The sequence below is a fragment of the Anas acuta genome, chromosome 1, assembly GCF_963932015.1.
Source record: "Anas acuta chromosome 1, bAnaAcu1.1, whole genome shotgun sequence".
NCBI classification, from domain to species: Eukaryota; Metazoa; Chordata; class Aves; order Anseriformes; family Anatidae; genus Anas; species Anas acuta.
Window position 1 is genome coordinate 152300683 of NC_088979.1, and position 17811 is coordinate 152318493.

General features: G+C 39.9%; 1 protein-coding gene across 2 annotated transcripts in view; it reads left to right on the plus strand.

Annotated features, from left to right (window-relative positions):
* Positions 1 to 12822: 12822 nt before the first annotated feature.
* Positions 12823 to 17811, plus strand: part of ACSS3 (acyl-CoA synthetase short chain family member 3) — a 65579-nt gene continuing 60590 nt past the window's right edge. The window contains exon 1 of one of the 2 annotated variants that reach the window (XM_068667449.1): positions 12823 to 13531. In XM_068667449.1, the coding sequence (XP_068523550.1) occupies positions 13086 to 13531 (446 nt within the window). In that variant the 5' untranslated portion in view covers positions 12823 to 13085. The remainder of the gene's footprint in view (positions 13532 to 17811) is intronic. The other variant, XM_068667441.1, reaches the window with a different exon arrangement.

The window sequence follows — 17811 nt, forward strand, 5'->3', positions numbered from 1 at the left end:
GTGGTGGAGGGTCCATACCAAACCTGGTGAGACCTGGGCTGTTGTGGCTCACCCTTAGGGGGGGGCCTGGGCTCCTGAGGGAACCTCTGCTTCAAGGAGAGGAGTCAGGAAATGAGTGGGGTGTTTAAAAGGCAGGTCCTGGGGCTTCCCCACCTGCCTGCCCACCCCTGCCTGAGGCTCACCAGCTTGCAGTAGATGGCTTAAGGCAGGAGGATCCTGTTCTAGGGCAAAACCAGAGTTTTCTCTCTTCCCCCCTCCCTCTTGGGTGCCACCTTTTCCCCAGCACTGGGAAGCAGCTGGGCTTTTAGGGCCACTTGTCTTTACAGGAAGACGATTTCCAACTTTGGCTTTCTTCTTCCTCTTTTTTTTTGCTCTAAATGTTCCATGCCTCAAAAGATCATTTAAGGGATATAAGCGTTTACTTACCAAAGCCTTCCCACTCTGAAGAAAATTCACACTTTAAGAAGATGGATGACAATGTGGCCTTTTTTTTTTTTTGCCTTTAAGGTCATTTTCTTTTTTCTTTTATTTATATATATATATATATATATATATTTATATATATATTTAACAGGCTCTGTACTAATTTTCCTCACAGAATGACTAACAGAAATACATGTATGACCAACAGAAATATGATCCTTGTGCACCTTTTGTAGTTAATTAATTAGGTCAACTCTAACCACTAAGCCCCTTGTCAGGCTATTTCTATTAGAGATAAGGAGCGATTGACCTTAAAACTGAAGCCAGGTAGGTGAGCCTGTTCCACAAGGTCTTTCTTACATTGATTCTAAGCTCCCTTCTCAGCCCTTAAAATAAATAAATAAATAAAAATCTCAGAAGCTCGAGTGCACGCAGGTAAGCTTGACTTTGAAGAAAGTTCTTAAGCACTTGTTAAGATTGAACAACAGGCTGTGTGAACAAGTTGCCTTAAAGTGAATTCAAATTTTGCCTTATAAGTAGAAACGGATTAGGACAGGTCGGTCCCAGGTCTTTTTAACCCTAAATGGTCAAACTGAAGAATTTCTAGTCAATAACAGTGGCTGAAAAAAATCTGGATGAAGGCAGTGTGATTTAACACACAACACTAGGAATATTTCGAACGACTCCTTTATATGATTACTTGAGAGGACAGTAGAAGACCAAATGTCTGAAGTTTTTTAACTTCCTAAACAAGGCAAACTAGAAGTGATATTAGAAGAGAATAATAAAATTCCTGCACTAGGAGACACCTTTTTGGAAAAACTATAAATAGAAATCCTCATACAGCCATCTGACTCACTGATTTGTCATCAAACATTTATATGATTAGATTATGGTTTATTCAGGAATAGGCTTCTGGAGTCCATAAGACCCTCAGAAACCACTGGAACTTTTCTGAACTGTGAAAGAGGCACACCTACCTCTTTTTATCGTTAATGGGCACTTACATGTCTAATTTGTCGTGTACTGTACTGAGATTTCAGTACTGGAGTGGCAAAGCATAAAAATTACTTAACTATATTTTGAAAAAAAAAAGAAAAGGGTCTAAGTCTGGTCTGGTAACTCAACAAAACTCTAAATTCTCAGCTTCTGAGTAACAGATTCAGCCTGATCCCACAGGCTGCATTTCATTCCCTTGATTAGCAGAGCTTGAGAGCACTTCTTGGCTGGCAAGTTAAGTCACCGTGGAGCAAACTTTGTGTTCTGACTCATAAATGCTCTTTGCAAATATCATTAACAGGCATTGGAATAAATCCCGCCTTTGGCTTTTCATTGCATTTTTAACCCCCCAGAAGGATTGAATGGACCAAGACATTTTTTACGTGTTACTGGTTGTTTGATGTGAATAATTTCCTGTGGGACACAACTGTCATACTATATCTGATCAGCTCTTCTGAAGAAATTTAGAAAACACGTATAGCCTAGAAAGGTTAGCTTTTAATATGTCTTTTTCCTTTGTTATGCAAGACAACTGTAAATCTGCTGATTTGGAATAGTAGGAGACCCATTCCATGGGCAACGCCATTTACAGCACATACTAAGTTTAGAAGCCTAATGATGTCAAACACAATCAAGCTATATAATGAAAGCAATTAAAGGTGAATGCTGTAGGACTCACAGATTGGTAGACTTAATTAAATAGATTTAGGTTACTGCCTGCTTCATTATCTTCCATATGATAATGGTTAAGTCATACGGAAGAAAATAGAATTCTGTTTAAAACACCCTCTTCATACAAATCCAACGATAACTTTGTGATTTCTGGGTAATACAGAATGAGGTATTTGTATAAATAAGTACCATAATTAGTATTTCTTTAATGGAGAAAATGTCAAGTAGTAAATGAAGAAAAAAAAAGATGATCTTGAAAATAAACCACCAGTTTTGTTCTGGAGTTATGAATTTCATAAATTTCCTGCCAGGATTTTATTTTTGTAGTACTCATTTTTACTTATGAGTGGGTGGCTCTGAAGATGAACAGCTGAAACAATTTAACTAAGAGCCTTGAGCTGGAAATTACAAATGTAAACTCTGAAAGAGGTTCATAGCTAGCCAGAGTTCAGCAGAAGTGCTGCTTTGACACACAAGCCCTTTGAATTCCGGATAATCAAGGTTTTTATCTGTGGTGTTTCTTTTCCTTTCTAAAGGAAAGATTAAGAAAAAAAATCACATGGTAGCTACCTGCAGGTCAGGTCCCTCACTTGCCTCCGATGGTGTAATTATTCAGATGAATTGGCTTTGTTATCCTGTGCAGTAAAGAAGAGAGGGTTAGCATCAGTCGTGGGTGGTGCTATGTTGTGTGCTCAAGTTGCATGAGTGTAATGTGAAAATCTCAGTCCTAATCAGTAACCAAAAATAAAAGCACACACGCAAAATGGTACTGTTAGATAAACAGATGCTGATCATAGGACTGTAGACCACCCTGGTGATACTGAGCATATTGGCCTGGTGCTAAACTAAATGAAAGAGGATGTATCAGAACTAGGGCAGCTATCAAATAAATGCTCTGTTATCACATACGGCTGCTGGTGTATACAAAACCAGCTCAGTACTAGCAAACATGAGTGGGTGACACTCATGGGAACAAACTGCCTTTTGTTATCCATCTCCTTTTAAAGAATTGCACTGAAATAGACTTTTATTTACTAACATTATAGTTCATGTTAAACACGTGAACTGAAAATGCACTCAAATTAATAGCTGGCTTTTAACTTTTTTTTTTTTTTTTTTTTGTACAACCAGAAGAGTATTTCTTAAGCAATCTGAAAACAATTCAGTACATTTGAGTTCTTTAAATTTGCAGTGTGCTTTTTGATGTGCATTTGAGCAGTGGCCGAGCACATGTAGGCCAGTAGTGTATTTATCAGTTGTGCTTGGCCTTGGACAGCATTTCTGTTCTGTTAGAGAGAAGAAGGCTGCTACCACAAAACCTTTCAAGACCTTATATTAACATTTTTTTGCAAAGCCACAAGCTGAAGTTCAGGACACCTGCAACACATTCGTAAAGAAATTCAGCATGGCCTGTTCCATGGCAAACAGTTCCTGGAAGTGCACAGGACAGAGCAGACCTTGAGCAGGGAAGTGCAATTCCACTTTAGGTGGTGCTGGAACAGGAGACACAGTCCCAGGCACACACAATACATTTCAATTGTTAACAGCGATTTGGATCAGTGTAAAGGCAATCAAAGTAAGAGTTCTGTATATTTCAACCATTAATGTTTTCTCAGTGCTGAATTTTTCCTTCTATATATCCAGTCCTGTTATGTCCCGTGACTTGCTAATTTAAATAAAGCCTCTATTGCCTGAGACAGGTTGTCTTAATAAGTATTGTAATAATGCATTACGTGTTGGAATACTTATGCATTGCCCTGCATGCATTGTATAACTTTTTCTTCCTGAAACTAAAACACTTGCAATTACAGATTGAGTTTGTATTTTCTCACATCACTTACCAATACCTATGTAATATCTATTAAAACTTCCTGACTCCCAGACAAGAAATAGAACAGAATTTTGGAGTCAAGCTTCCTGTAGAAGACACTGAGCTGTGTAAGCAGAAGGCTGGATTCCTGTCACACTTGATGTATTCTGATGCTTTTTCACTTCATGTTATTTAATGCAGCTGTTTTTAGGGAAAGTGATGGATCTCCCATCTAGTTTGTGATTGAATTTTCTTGGCTTCAATTATTTGTCAATTGCACTAAATGCTTGCAGAAGGACAAAACAGTTAATATGATAGCTGAGAAGTCCTTTGTCACCATGGTTATCCTCACACAGCTGTGAATAGGGTGGAAAGAAGGGGAAAATGGTATATCAGAAAGCACCATGAATGTAAAAACAGCAGGAAGACAGAAAGCCAAGCAGACAGGTATCTCAGCTTGTAGCACTATCTTATTCGTAGTCTAAAAGGCAGTGGCCCCTGGTAACTTTTAACTAGGGAAGAAAAGAAACTCAGGATCGTGGCTTGAAACCTCTAGATGGAGGGCAAAATGATCACCATGAAGCTGTATAGAACTGGTGGTTAATAACTCTCAGATTTTACCAATTGCTCTGAAACAAAAACACCACCACCAACAAAATTTCAAGGGAAATTACTGTCAAGACAGCATTTTATAGAGGAAGAAACAAAAACATAGAGTTTAAATGACTTGCAAGCAGCTCCATGGTAAACATTGGTCCCCTGAGTCCTATTAATTGTCTGTTTGTTATACTACTGACACTGCTGTGCCTTGTCTAAATAATGCCAAAACTGAACTCTTTCAGAAGACAAGAGCCAAAATGTACCTGGAATTAAAAAAAAAAAAAGGAAGATTAAGACAGGTTCTGTATAACTGAAGAGGTGAAATTTAATCATGAGCAATTCTGTCATATGGAGGTTTCTGTTTTTAGCTTCAGATGTGTAAGGATTATGGGAAGTGAAACTGGTATCTCTTTGCTTTAATAGTAAGTTTGTGACAGAGAACAAAATTTCATGTTTGTATAGCTTGTTAGATTGAATTTATACTAGAGAAGTTATACTATATGGATTTTTTTTTAATTCATTCATTCATATATTTCATTCATATATTTTACCATCCTTTTGTTCAGTCAGACTGATTACTGAAATGCAAAGAAATGTGTATAATTGGAATGATTTCCCATACCTGGGGATTCTTGAATCTGAGGAGTTTTAATACTGGTAATACCCATAACTAAGTAGGTAGTGATTGTCCAGAAAACCACCCTCTACTTGTCCTGTAAAAGATAACTTATGCATGCATGCTGCTAGCTCTCGGAGGGAAGATGATTTGGTATTCATCACTTTTTCTAGTTTTCAAATGTAAATGATGGAATGATCAAATTAGACTCAAAAAATATCCATAATAATTTCACCTTCTATATAACTTTTTTTTTTTTTTTTCCTTACCATTTAAAATGTAGTTCAGCTTGTTCAGGGATTATGTAGCTCATGGTGTCTTGATTGTTTGTATGGGTATTAATACTGAAACTTTTGATATTTGATTGTGGTCAACTATTAAGCAGAAATTAACAAACTTTTCTATTTATTTTTTTCATGATGTTTTACCTAATGTCACTTCTGTGTTAGTACCAGAATGAGGAGACAGGTTTTTATCTCTTGTTTTCCAGATTTACCTACACTTAAAACAAATGGAAAGATGAGATTTGGTAGCGGACCACAAATGGTGTAAAAAATGACTCATTACTGTTGTTGGGAAAACAGAATCCCATGATTTCATTTTTCATTAAATATATTACCTGTCCGGAAAATTGGTTGACTTTGGGGGAAATGAATTTTCTAGAAGATGCTATCTGGCTTCTCCAGTTGTTACAAGGCAGGATGTTTTTTTTTTTTTTTTTTTTTTTTTTTTGTATTAAATCATAGTGTTCTCTAGTGGGAGAGCCATACTTCAGAGTGCCTCTTTAAAAGAAAAGAGACATTTTAAAATACAAAAAAAAAAAAAAAAAAAGTATTAACTACATCTGAAAATATTTTTCTGATGTTTGTGAGACCATGTACAATTTTTATGTGAGATGAAAAACAAATGCATATCAAAAGAAAGAAGAAAGCTTTTACTCAAATATTTATTTTTATAATATTTATTTAAAATATTTATTTTATTTTATTTTCACCTGGCACAAGTCTAAAGAAATGGACATTGCTTTTGCTTGCCTAATACTCCCTCAGTCCAAGAAGTCAATCTTTGGACTCTGGTTTCTAGAGACCATTATGCATGGGCACTACAATTCAAACATGTTGTTTGGGTTTAACAGCTGATAAAGCAATTTGTTTTGATGTATCCTATAAGACTTGGCTCTAAAATTCTAACAAATTCCCCACCTCACATTAGATCCTGCTCTCTGTAATGGGTATTTGCATATTCCATATAAATATTCATGAATTTGGTCCTCACAAAGGCTGAGGTAACAAATATAGGGCTTAAGAGAAGTCCACTAGAGATTTAGACATTCAAAATAAATGGGAAACGTACTCTCTGTTATTAAATCACACAGTTATAATATAAATTGTATATATAATTCCAAGTACATACACAGGATAATTGAGCAAGAACCAGCTGAAGGCTCTTAAGATTTATAAATAAACCAGATATTCCAGTGAACAGAAAAAGAGTATAAACCTCCCAGAGTTTTTACTGAGAATTAAATACTGAAGATCCACTATTGTGCACAATTTAAAACACATACCTAGAAGTCATTCACCACTTTCCCTTAACAAGAGAAAGCAAATATTTGAACAAGCAGAGTGCATGTAGAAATTCTTTCCTTTGACCCTGGAAAAGCAGAACTGTATAGATATTTTGAGTAAACTTCAGGTTGCTTGGGGAAAAGAAAACAATAGGACATCAAGGATAAGGCAAATGACCAGGTTTTAATCTGGGGTGTTTGCCTCATTGATTTCCACTTGTTTGATACTTATTTGACAGAGAACATTTTTTTTCCTGCCTTTTTTTTTTTTTTTTTTTTTTTCAGATCCAGAGAGCTTACTTGAGTAGATTATCTGATGTCCTTCCTCATTGCCCTTTGCCTTGTGTTTCTCCTTAAAGTGTGGAAAGTAGGTATAAGCATTCATGAAACAGTTTTATTCATTATAGACTAGTATAAAAGGCTATAGAAGATGAAATTAATAAAACAAACAAACAAAAAACAGTATCTTGAAGGTGGGCATGCAGCCTCATCTCTATTATAATAATGACTTTTGGCCTCTAACTTTAGTGAGTATAAATTTTTACTCTGCAGTCTAAAATGCACTGAGCTTTTCTGGAATTGTATTTCTATGGGTGAAAACGTAAGTGTCTGGCAGCACCATAAGAGAGAGAGGTGGACCTGAATGCATAATGGAATATATTTGGAAATACAGTTTTTCTACTTGCTTATCAGTAAGTTTTCCTGCTACTTGTAATGATTCTTTGGACTGAATCCATACCTATTTTTTCGTATTTACATTCTTACGGAATCCTGTGACACGCTTATTTGCAGTATGAGCTATAGAAAAAGCTACTTCTGGAGTTTATTACTGATGTTATTTGGGGCAATCTGAGCTACTATTTCTTCCCAAAGCTGCTGTGAAATTTCATCCATTCTCTGCCAGTCTGAGCTGCTCAAGACTGGGATCATTCCAGACATCCACAGAATTGTTTGCTATACAGCTAAAGATGAACTCTCATTCTTAAAAATACAGCACACATTAATAAATGACAGTTGTAATGAAGTACATTATTGACTTTGCACTTAGTCAACTTAGGTGATCGTTTCTGTTTTGCTTGCAAGGTAATTCTGCAGCTGAACTTAAACAGCACATTCTCACAATGTTTGAACTTAGCTTTCCTTGTCATGTAATTAATATAGTTATGTAGTGGAAGAAGGATCATGAAATACGTCACAAATACTAAGTATGAAGTTCAACAAGGCCAAGTGTCGGGTCCTGCACCTGGGGCACAATAACCCCAAGCAGAGCTACAGGCTGGGAGATGAGTGGTTGGAGAGCTGCCAGGCAGAGAAGGACCTGGGAGTGATGGTGGACAGTCGGCTGAATATGAGCCAGCAGTGTGCTCTGGTGGCCAAGAAGGCCAACGGCATCCTGGCTTGTATCAGAAACACTGTGACCAGCAGGGCTAGGGAGGTGATCGTCCCCCTGTACTCGGCTCTGGTGAGGCCGCACCTCGAGTACTGTGTTCAGTTTTGGGCCCCTCGCTACAAGAAGGACATCGAGGTGCTTGAGAGGGTCCAGAGAAGGGCGACGAAGCTGGTGAGGGGCCTGGAGAACAAGTCCTACAAGGAGCGGCTGAAGGAGCTGGGCTTGTTCAGGCTGGAGAAGAGGAGGCTCAGGGGCGACCTTATCGCTCTCTACAGGTACCTCAAAGGAGGCTGTAGCGAGGTGGGGGTTGGTCTGTTCTCCCATGTGACTGGTGACAGGACGAGGGGGAATGGGCTTAAGTTGCACCAGGGGAGTTTTAGGTTAGATGTTAGGAAGAACTTCTTTACCGAAAAGGTTGTTAGATATTGGAACAGGCTGCCCAGGGAAGTGGTGGAGTCACCATCCCTGGGAGTCTTTAAAAGACGTTTAGATGTAGAGCTTAGGGATATGGTTTAGTGGGGACTGTTAGCGTTAGGTCAGAGGTTGGACTCGATGATCTTGAGGTCTCTTCCAACCTAGAAATTCTGTGATTCTGTGAATGCTGACTACTTTTTAACAACAGTGCTTGCGCTTGTGGTCATTCTGATGTGGTGATCTGGAAAACAGTGGTAGAGGCATATAAAAGAAACAGGAATAGGTTTGGAAAAAACAGCAATTTTTACTCATGTAGAGATGATCAATAACCTGCTATTTCAGGAACCTGGGGAGCTTGAGGACATGGATTACATCAAAATCAAAGTTCAATGCCAATATTTATAAAATTACATCATCTAGTTTGTAAGCTAAATCCACAACAGCAGGAATTCAAAGCAGTAGCTAAAATGCTACCTGTCCCCCATAAAGTTTACCACAGATCCCGTTTTTTTGTTTTTGTTGCTGTTAGGTTGTTTTGTTGTTGTCGTTGCTGTGTTAAGAAGATCCCCATAATCTCTCTGGTTTTGTTTCTCTCATTTTCAAAGTCTTCTTAGAACTTGAAAGTATAAAAGTTAATTGCCCAGAAGAATTTTATTAAAACTGTCTGAACATTTGACTCAGATTTAGCAGGGTCTCATGTAAGTACAACTACTCAAATGAATAAAGCTAAGCACATGACCAAGAAGGTGTCTGAAACTACACTTACATCTCTAAAAATATGGATGAAATACAGGTCGTCCTGAACTGTAAGACCTCCTTGGGGAGGAATCAAATGATAACGTCAGTAATAATTGATACTAAAATTGTATTTTTATCCCATAAGATCTCTAGGTCATGTTATGCCTCATTCCCACCTGGATTGAGTCACAGGCACATGTCTAATTGAAGAGTTCTGTCCAAATATGTATTTTTTCAAGCCACATCTTAATTATTTTCTGTGTGATCATTCTGTGCAAGATTTTTGGTGCATTTCAAGTAAAGCTGTGATATGTTTTAGATTCTAAGATGGCTAGAAAACTGGAAAAATAATTGTATGCATTTATGTACATAAGAAGGTGCCTACTTTCATCACCTTGCAGGAAAATAGAAAAGTTTTTTTTTTTATTTAAAGTTAATTCTGTGGACTACTGCATGTTGTAGAAAGTCACCTGTCTCTATTCCTCAGACATTAACAGCATGTAGGACTTTGAAACTTATTCAGTCTTCTTTGGGAGAGATGCTGCCTAAGAGTTGGACAAAAGGTGGTACAGAACCTTAGAAAAGTGATTTAACTTATGTCCTAATTCTTTTAATTCTTTTGCAGTTCTGATCTGTGCTTCTGAAAGGACTCTCGAACTGCAGTTTGAATTAACAAGGTTCGAAGGTCTTGTACGCTAGGATGGTCAAATCATTTCAGATACAAGAAATATAATACTTCATAATATTTTTTCTGCTAATCTTTTTTTTTTCAACATATATATAATCTTCAAGCATGCATGCCTTGCTTGAAAGGATACAGTTGTGGAAAATGTTATTTTTTCAAGCAAAAGAAAGGCTTCAGATAAATTATGTTATAATGTCAGAATTACCTATGCCAAGATTCATAGTTTGTCAATTACATCTATGCCTAGAAACAAGCACGTGTTTTACAATGAAGCCTGCAGCTACAAGGGTAATTGCTACACACATCACTAGATATCATTTCAAAATTCTGTGTTGAATGTGAGTTTTGGGGGCATCAACATTTGCAAAAAAAAAAAAAAAAAAAGAAAAAAATCCTTAGAGGGAAAATTCAACAGCTCAGAAATCTGTTGTAATGGCATTTCTAAGTGAATCTTAAATTACTAGCATACAATCGGAGAGTTTGCAATCCGTTCTTTGCCCTTCAAATATCAGTATGGGCTGTGAGTAGTTTAATTAATGAAGTATATTCCATAGACACTCATTGGAAACATTCCTTTAGGAAACAGGTATTAGTATGTTACCTAAAATAGGAATTTAGTGCACTTCGTGTTCAGATTAAATACATTTGTCTCTGGTGTATTATTTCTAGTAGGCCAAATAATAAAAATGAATAACAGAGCGCTTACTGTTGCAATACTAACTCCGTTGCCAAGTGCTTGTACCTTGATATTAAACATATATAATGGGCAGAGGGGAAACATGGTTGGCATTGCTTTTCAACACCATAAGAAGTATTAGGCATCACCAGACACTACCCATGAGGTGTTTAAATCTAGGGATCCTTCTTTCAGTGTTAGCGTCTACAACTAACACATTACAGAATGCACATAATTATTATTTCAGGTAGTCTGTCCTTGGTAGTTTTATTTGCAGTAGAAAAAAGGGAGATATTGTTCTGGCTTACGGTTTGCTATCACCACTCAGAGGCTGGCTACATCCAAGTGCTATAGGTTTCTTGTAAACCATATGAGCATCAAAGTGTTGATGATCTGAAGGATGTTGCTTGTAAGGTAATTAATAAGAAAGGTTACTCCTTGAGAGTGGATATAACGTACAGCTCTAACAACCTGATTTGGAGAGAATGGGCTTCCCACATTGTGCAGAGGCAATTGCAGGTTCACCGGCAGTGTGCCACAGGTAGGGAGCTCATTGCACAGCACTCAGCCATGTGGTGGGCTTATGGTCACCTGCAGGTCTAAGACCTGTTCATTAGATCTGAACAGGTGTCCCCAAAGGGGGGAAAAAAAATATATTTCCATGTTTCTGTAACTGCTTTCAGTCAGAATTTTCAGTCACTGGTCATCTTAAAAGTAGGAAATACAAGATAAAACTCTGGGAATATTTTTTGAACTCTAAGAGCAACTATGCGTTATCCACGAAGCAGCGTTCTACAGGCACATTTGTACAACATGTGCCATACTACCAGGCACTCAGCAGCAGCGCCTCATTTCAGGCTGTCAGGGGGTCACAGTGTTTACAACCTCCATAAGCTGTTCATTCTTTTTTTTCTTTCCCTCCCTCCCTTTTTCATTTCCTTCCTCTCTCCCTCCCTCCCTGCCAAATGTATTTTTGATTTTCCAGCTTTGTAGGCAAGCTGTAGGGAAATTTTCATTATTTGTCCACTTAGTCCTTTAGGCGTTTCAGGATTCTGGAGAAGATGTACTTATTATAAATGAGTCTCTGATGCCAACTTGCTACATCAGTGCTGTGTTACTACAGCCCTGCTTGGAAGCAGAACAAGCTGAGCTGTGGTGCAGTGTGGGGCAGGTAGTTCACACAGCGCTGGTCAGTGCCAATGGCTCCTGCAAGCCATGGGAAACTGTCAGAGTTTACTTTACCAGTAATGTGACACACCATTATGATCTCATTGTATCAATTCCACAGTACTCAGGTAACAGATGCCTAAATTAACTATGAGTACAAAATGTATCTTCTTTGAATTACAGAGTTCCTCTTAACCGTGTAACATCTTTTACAATGTGATTGCAGGAAGAATTTCCTGAGAGACTTACAGTGGATAGGCCTATTAAAGCACTAAAATAATTTCATAAGACACAAGACATGTCTCTGAAGCCGGTGTATGTCTTAGCTGACTTGTGCATTACAATATTCTGAAACATTACCACTGAAACTGAGGAAGGGTTTCTAAATATATGCCAAGATGTGCCAAACAAAAGATCCACTACAAATGATGGAGGTCTTCTGGTATATGGAACAGACTTTTTTTTTTTTTTTTTTTTTTTTTTTTTGTGGTACTAATAACATGTCTTATTTTTTCATAGGCAGTTTTTCTCAAAGTTCGAGTGTATTTCAAAATAAATACTGAGGAGTATTGTGGCTATATATCATGCAAGTCATTAAGCCAAACATAATTTCAGTTTCTCCGTCTCTCCTTTTTCTGTTTTCAGTTTCTCTCTGATGATATTTATAGTAAATTCTTCTCCATTCATGTCATAGTATATTATGTCATATAGTAAATATGTCATGTAATAGTATATTATGTCATGTAGTAAATTCCTCTCCATTCATGCCGTTACATTCTGCTACCTCAGGCTTAGACAGTCCTTGTACAGACGTACGAATGTAATAGCTTAAGGAACAGTTGTGGAGTTTTGAGTGCTGTATTCAAGGAGCCAAAGCTTAGTAGTGGTCTTCATTTATTAATTTATTATTTGTGGATAGGGTTTAGGAGCTGGCATTAGATTTAGGACACGGTATTTGATGTGATGATGATTTGCAACCATGACTTAGTTTCCTCAGGGAAAGAAAAAAAAATGTAAAGCAGAAAAATCTGCAAATTGCAACTTGAAAAGAATTTCACAAGGAGAAAAAGCATCTGGACGTGGAAAAAACGGGCAACACCTGCGCCAAGCGCTCAGGAACCCGGACTGCCTGTGGTTTTGAGGGAAAGGGTAACACCTCCGGGGATCGTCTCCTCTCCACAGCGGGGCTGTGGAGCCTGCCCTCGCCTGTGCCCTTCCCTCACCTAGCGGCCACCGCACGCCCACGGGGCCCCGGGTCCGGCCACCAGGGCGGAGGGCGGCGGTGCCAGACCCCGACCCCGAGATGGCGGCGGGGCCGGACCCCCGAGATGGCGGCCGGCCCACCCCGGCCCGGCCCGGCCCGGCCCCAGGGGGCGCAGCCCGGGCCGCCCGCCCCCGCTCGGCGGGGCTCCAAGCTCCGTGCTCCGCTCCGCTTGCCGAGGGCAGCCGGCGGCCGGGGCCGGTCTCGGTGGAGCCGCCACCATCCGAGGGGGTTCCCGAGGGCTGTGGGAGCCCCGCGGGGGCCGCGCACCATGGGGCTGGTGGGCAGGCTGGCGGCGGGCACCAGATGGGGCTGGTGGCTGCGGCTGCCCCGCTCGGGGAGCCGGGTGCCGGGCCGCGCCGCCTGCTGCCGGGCGCCGGGCGACTACGAGGCGGTGTTTAGGGCCTCGGTGGCCGAGCCCGAGAAGGTTTGGGGAGCGGCCGCCGCGCTGATCCGCTGGGACAAGCCCTGGGACCGGGCACTGCAGAGCCGCGGCCCCGGGAGCGCCGCCTGGTGAGTGCCGGCCGGGGGCAGCGGGGGTCGGGTGGGTGCTTGGGGCAGCGAGCCCGGTGCCCTGCTGTAGGGGTGGGACAGTTTAATGGGAATGATTAACGATGGAAATCCGGACGGGTGAGGGGGGACTTGGAGTGTGTCTGGGTGCCCTGTGTGTGAGCCTGATGCTCCCCGTGCGCCCGCTTTGGGTTGCTGTCAGTGCTGGGGATCTGGCATCAGGGGGATGGAAGATGTGCCTGTGGGAACGCAGAGGTGGTGGCTTGCAGTTCTTTAACTTCAGAAATGGGCTGAGTAGGTCATCGCTTCGAGGGCACGGTAAGGTAATGTTTAGCAAAAGCGCTAGCAGCCTGGTATGCGCATCCACGTGGGGAGCGGTAACTGCTCAGGCAGAACGGACATCCTTACAAAATTCAGGAAAAGGTTTTCGGTGCTTCTTCGAAGGCAATTTGCCTGGTAAAGTTTTGTCATGACCGCCGTCATCTCTTTTTTCAGCAAATTGACATCGTTCTCTTTGAACTTTTCTCAAAGAGAAGCTAATCCAGGATAAAAACGGCAAGGCAGGACAGCGGGCGTCTTGGGTGCATTGATGTTCTTTGTCTTTTTAATTTTTTTCTGTGATTTTAATTTAAAAATACTAAGCATTCTCAAAATATAATTAAAACAAAACAAAACTCATCACTCAAACCTGTCAGAGACAGAACCAGCAGTGTGGAAACTTTCTTATTGGTGTCTGTGATTGCTGTGTGGCAGCTCTCACAGTGACAATTTGTTTTATCTCTTAAGCTGAATGTTAAGCAGCACCCAGCCAGCATAAATCCCTTTAAGTCATCGTGGCTGTAGAACAGTCAGGAGGCTTCAAGTGGATTGATAAGGAGACCTGTGGTCCACTGACCTTGGGTTTTTAGGTCATGGCACTGGTTAGAAGTAGGATTGCCTGCACGATTAAGGACCACTGAGGCTCCTTGGCATTCCTGAACAAAGTAACGAAAAAGTAAGGATAGTTACTTTTTAAAAGTTAAGGGATAAGAATCTGATACACACTAGCAAGCATGGTTTTTCTATCAGATCCTGTCAAACAAATGTAATTTGATTTGATGAGTGCGATAAGCTTGCTGGCTGCAATTGATGTGGTTTTGTCTTTTTAAAGCATTTTGGCTTCTTAGATGAAGTTATTTGGGCTTATGACAGGAATAGCTGGATGAAGTTTCATACGCTGAGGTCAGATTTATCTTCCAGTGGTCTTTCCTGACTTTCTGTCCCCCTGGCATCTTTACCCCTCTGTGGATGCAGATTGCCACAGACCGAATTTATCTTATGAGTGTGTGCAAGTAGGAGGGAAGGTGTAAGCAAGATGGAGCCAGGCTCTTTCCAGTGGTACCCTGCGCCAGGGCAAGAGGCAGTGGGCACCTTCTGAGAGATCTTCAGAAGCCTCCTGGAAATGGTCATGGGCAACCTGCTCAAGAAGGTTGCTCTAGGGAAACTTTCCAACCTCAACCATTCTGCGATTTGGTGCGATTATACATGGAAGCAAGTCTCTGAAGACTCAGCATCAGGCCCTAATTATTGTTTGATTGTCAGGGGTCTGTTGCTATGTTGTGGATAATAAAGCTTCAAGTAATTCAAATTTGTTTAATGCTCTTAATGTGCAATGTACTTTTTTTTTTTTAATTTAAGTTCATGTTAAGAGATACCAGGCTGTGTAGTGTTTGGAGATACTGGTGATACTGGTGGTAAGAGATATTGGTGCAGTGTTTTGCTGCCTCTGAAGTCCCAGATGATTGCCACTATTCTGTGTGCCTAGCAGAACAACAGACAGATAAACCTTTTGAGGAAAAGACTAAATTTAAGAAAGAAAGAAGGTATAGGAGGTGATTTCAGAACATGTTCTGAACAAACAGGAAGCAGTTTATGAAAACCATAAAATAGTGTTAAGAAATTCATGTCTGTGCATCTTGAGTTGGAAAATGTGTTGGAGACATATTGTTAGGTCAATTAACAAGCATTCTTTATTTTCAGTGTCATTGTGTTGGTTGCCAAACCCGAGACTGGCAGAAACAGACACTTTATGTATGTTTTCGGGTCCTGTTTACTTCACCTGAAAAAGGTTGTTAACATATCTGAAACTTCAGTTTATAGGACAAATTCAATTTCTGCCTTTCTAAGTACTAGAAAAGCATAAAAAATATGCAGAATGCCCTAGTGCACTTTCTTTAGTCTCTTCTATTGGAAATACCAGTATTATGTCAGTGGGATGCAAAATGCTGTCCAAAAGTTATGCAATCAGTGCCACTGTCGTCTGGCTCTTTTGCTCATCTCAAGGCACCATCGGCCATTCTGACCTGCATCAGTGGCTGGTACGGGTGAAAAAATAATGAGAATAGCAAACAAGAATGAGTAGTCAAGGAAAGGGTGAAGGAACTGAAATTGTTTGGTGGAGACGAGTAAAAGGAGACATGTTTTGAAATACATCAATTTTGGCTACAAAGCTCGAGGAGAAACTCAAGTCTGCTTTGAAGTGGTCAGAAAATAGGGATCTTAAATTGCAACAGGAGAGATGTTTATTTTAGACCTTAGAAATAAAAAAATCTTTTTAATTTTTGTGGTAGTGAAACACTTGAACATATTATTTGGGGATCTTGTGGAATCCCGATTAGGAAGGTTAAGCAATTTTTTTGTTAGGAATGGTAGAAACGTTTTCTTTCCTAACTAATGCAGGTAGAGGGCAATTTTGCAAGCTGTGTTCTTCATGACTCTAAGACATAAACATTACGTGAAATCACCTTTGAGCTTCAGGAATGTTACCCTGTTTGCTATTCAAGTATTACTGACACTTTAAAGAAATGTGGCTGGATCAGTTAATGTACCTTTATCTTAAAATATCTAATACTGTAGCGGTTTTGTTTAACGCTACATTCAACTTCTGTTCTGACTTCATCTAAACAATTAAAAAACAAAAATCCTGTTGATTCCTGGGAATTCAGGCTGGAGAAGTGCTTGTGCATGGCATTACAGGAATTAGCGATACACTTTTTTTTTTTTTTTTTTTTTACATTTAAAGTACAAAATAATTGTACTGTGTTTTTTTTTCTTTTGCATACATGCTGAGTTTATTCAGAACATTTACCATCCTTCATTTTTCTTCTTAATTATCTTTGCCTCAGAGCCCCACTGAGTGAAACTAAAAATTGTCTCTGAACACAGCTATTTGATTTTGAAGATAGCAGATATTGTCGGAAATTACAACATAATTTTAGAATATTTGAATTTAGGCTTAATTATGTACTGCCTTCATCATGATTATACTTATTTTGTTACTAGCAAGTCGGCTGTTGACAAATCTGAAAAAAAATCTGGATGCAGTAAAAACCATTTTGGTGCCACAGATAGTAGATGTTAAGCTGTATGTAAGCAGAGTCCTGCTATGGAGGACCTGTAGGAGAGTGCGAGCAGTGCTTCCTTGCCCCTTCTACTTCCCCTTGAAGATTCAGTTGTTTTAAAGAACGGTTAAAGAAAAGCCAGTGCCTGTTCTTGAGATCCCTGGTTGTGCAACAAGAGCAGCTCTGCCAGACCTGCAGGAGATGGGAGGTGCTGGCCCCAGACCAGGGAGTCAGGAATTCCTGCTGACAGCTGGAGGTGGCTTTAAAGGGGCTCAGGGGGTCGGTAACCACACTGAAATTGTTACAGGGATGCGTGAGTGGATGAAAGTTACACGTCCTGTGGATTACCAAAGGCTACTGCTGTCAGGGATGTACAGGAAAAAAGACTTGCCAAAAAGGTAGATATTGGCAGAACATTAGCTTAAAAAGTTGCTGTGAAGCAAGCTGTTTTGGTATTATAACCACATTTAAATACTGCTGTGATTTTGGCAGGAGGAACCCTGCTATTTTTCTTCCACAGTAGCATCAGTGGATAGGAGACGAGCTCTTCCAAGAGACTGGTGGTAAACTGAATCCAGTTTCTTTTATGTATTGGAGTTATTACTGTTCACTCTTTTTGTTTCTCTTTTTTCTCCTCCTCTGCTCCATTTGTTTAGTGTTATTCCTTTCCCAGCCTTAGGAAATGAGCCTAAAGAAAAGATCTTCAGGCTGGAATTTGGTCCATAAGCATTATTGAGATAAATGTCTGGTTAGCAACAGATTAGCATTTTACAGCCCTGCTGATGGCAAGATTCACTTGCAACTCTTACAAACATCCTGCAGATCCATCTCATATCTTTCTGCAGTTTAGTGGAATATTTTATTTTCAGTTCTAGATCTCTTTTTAAAATGAATGTCCTTATT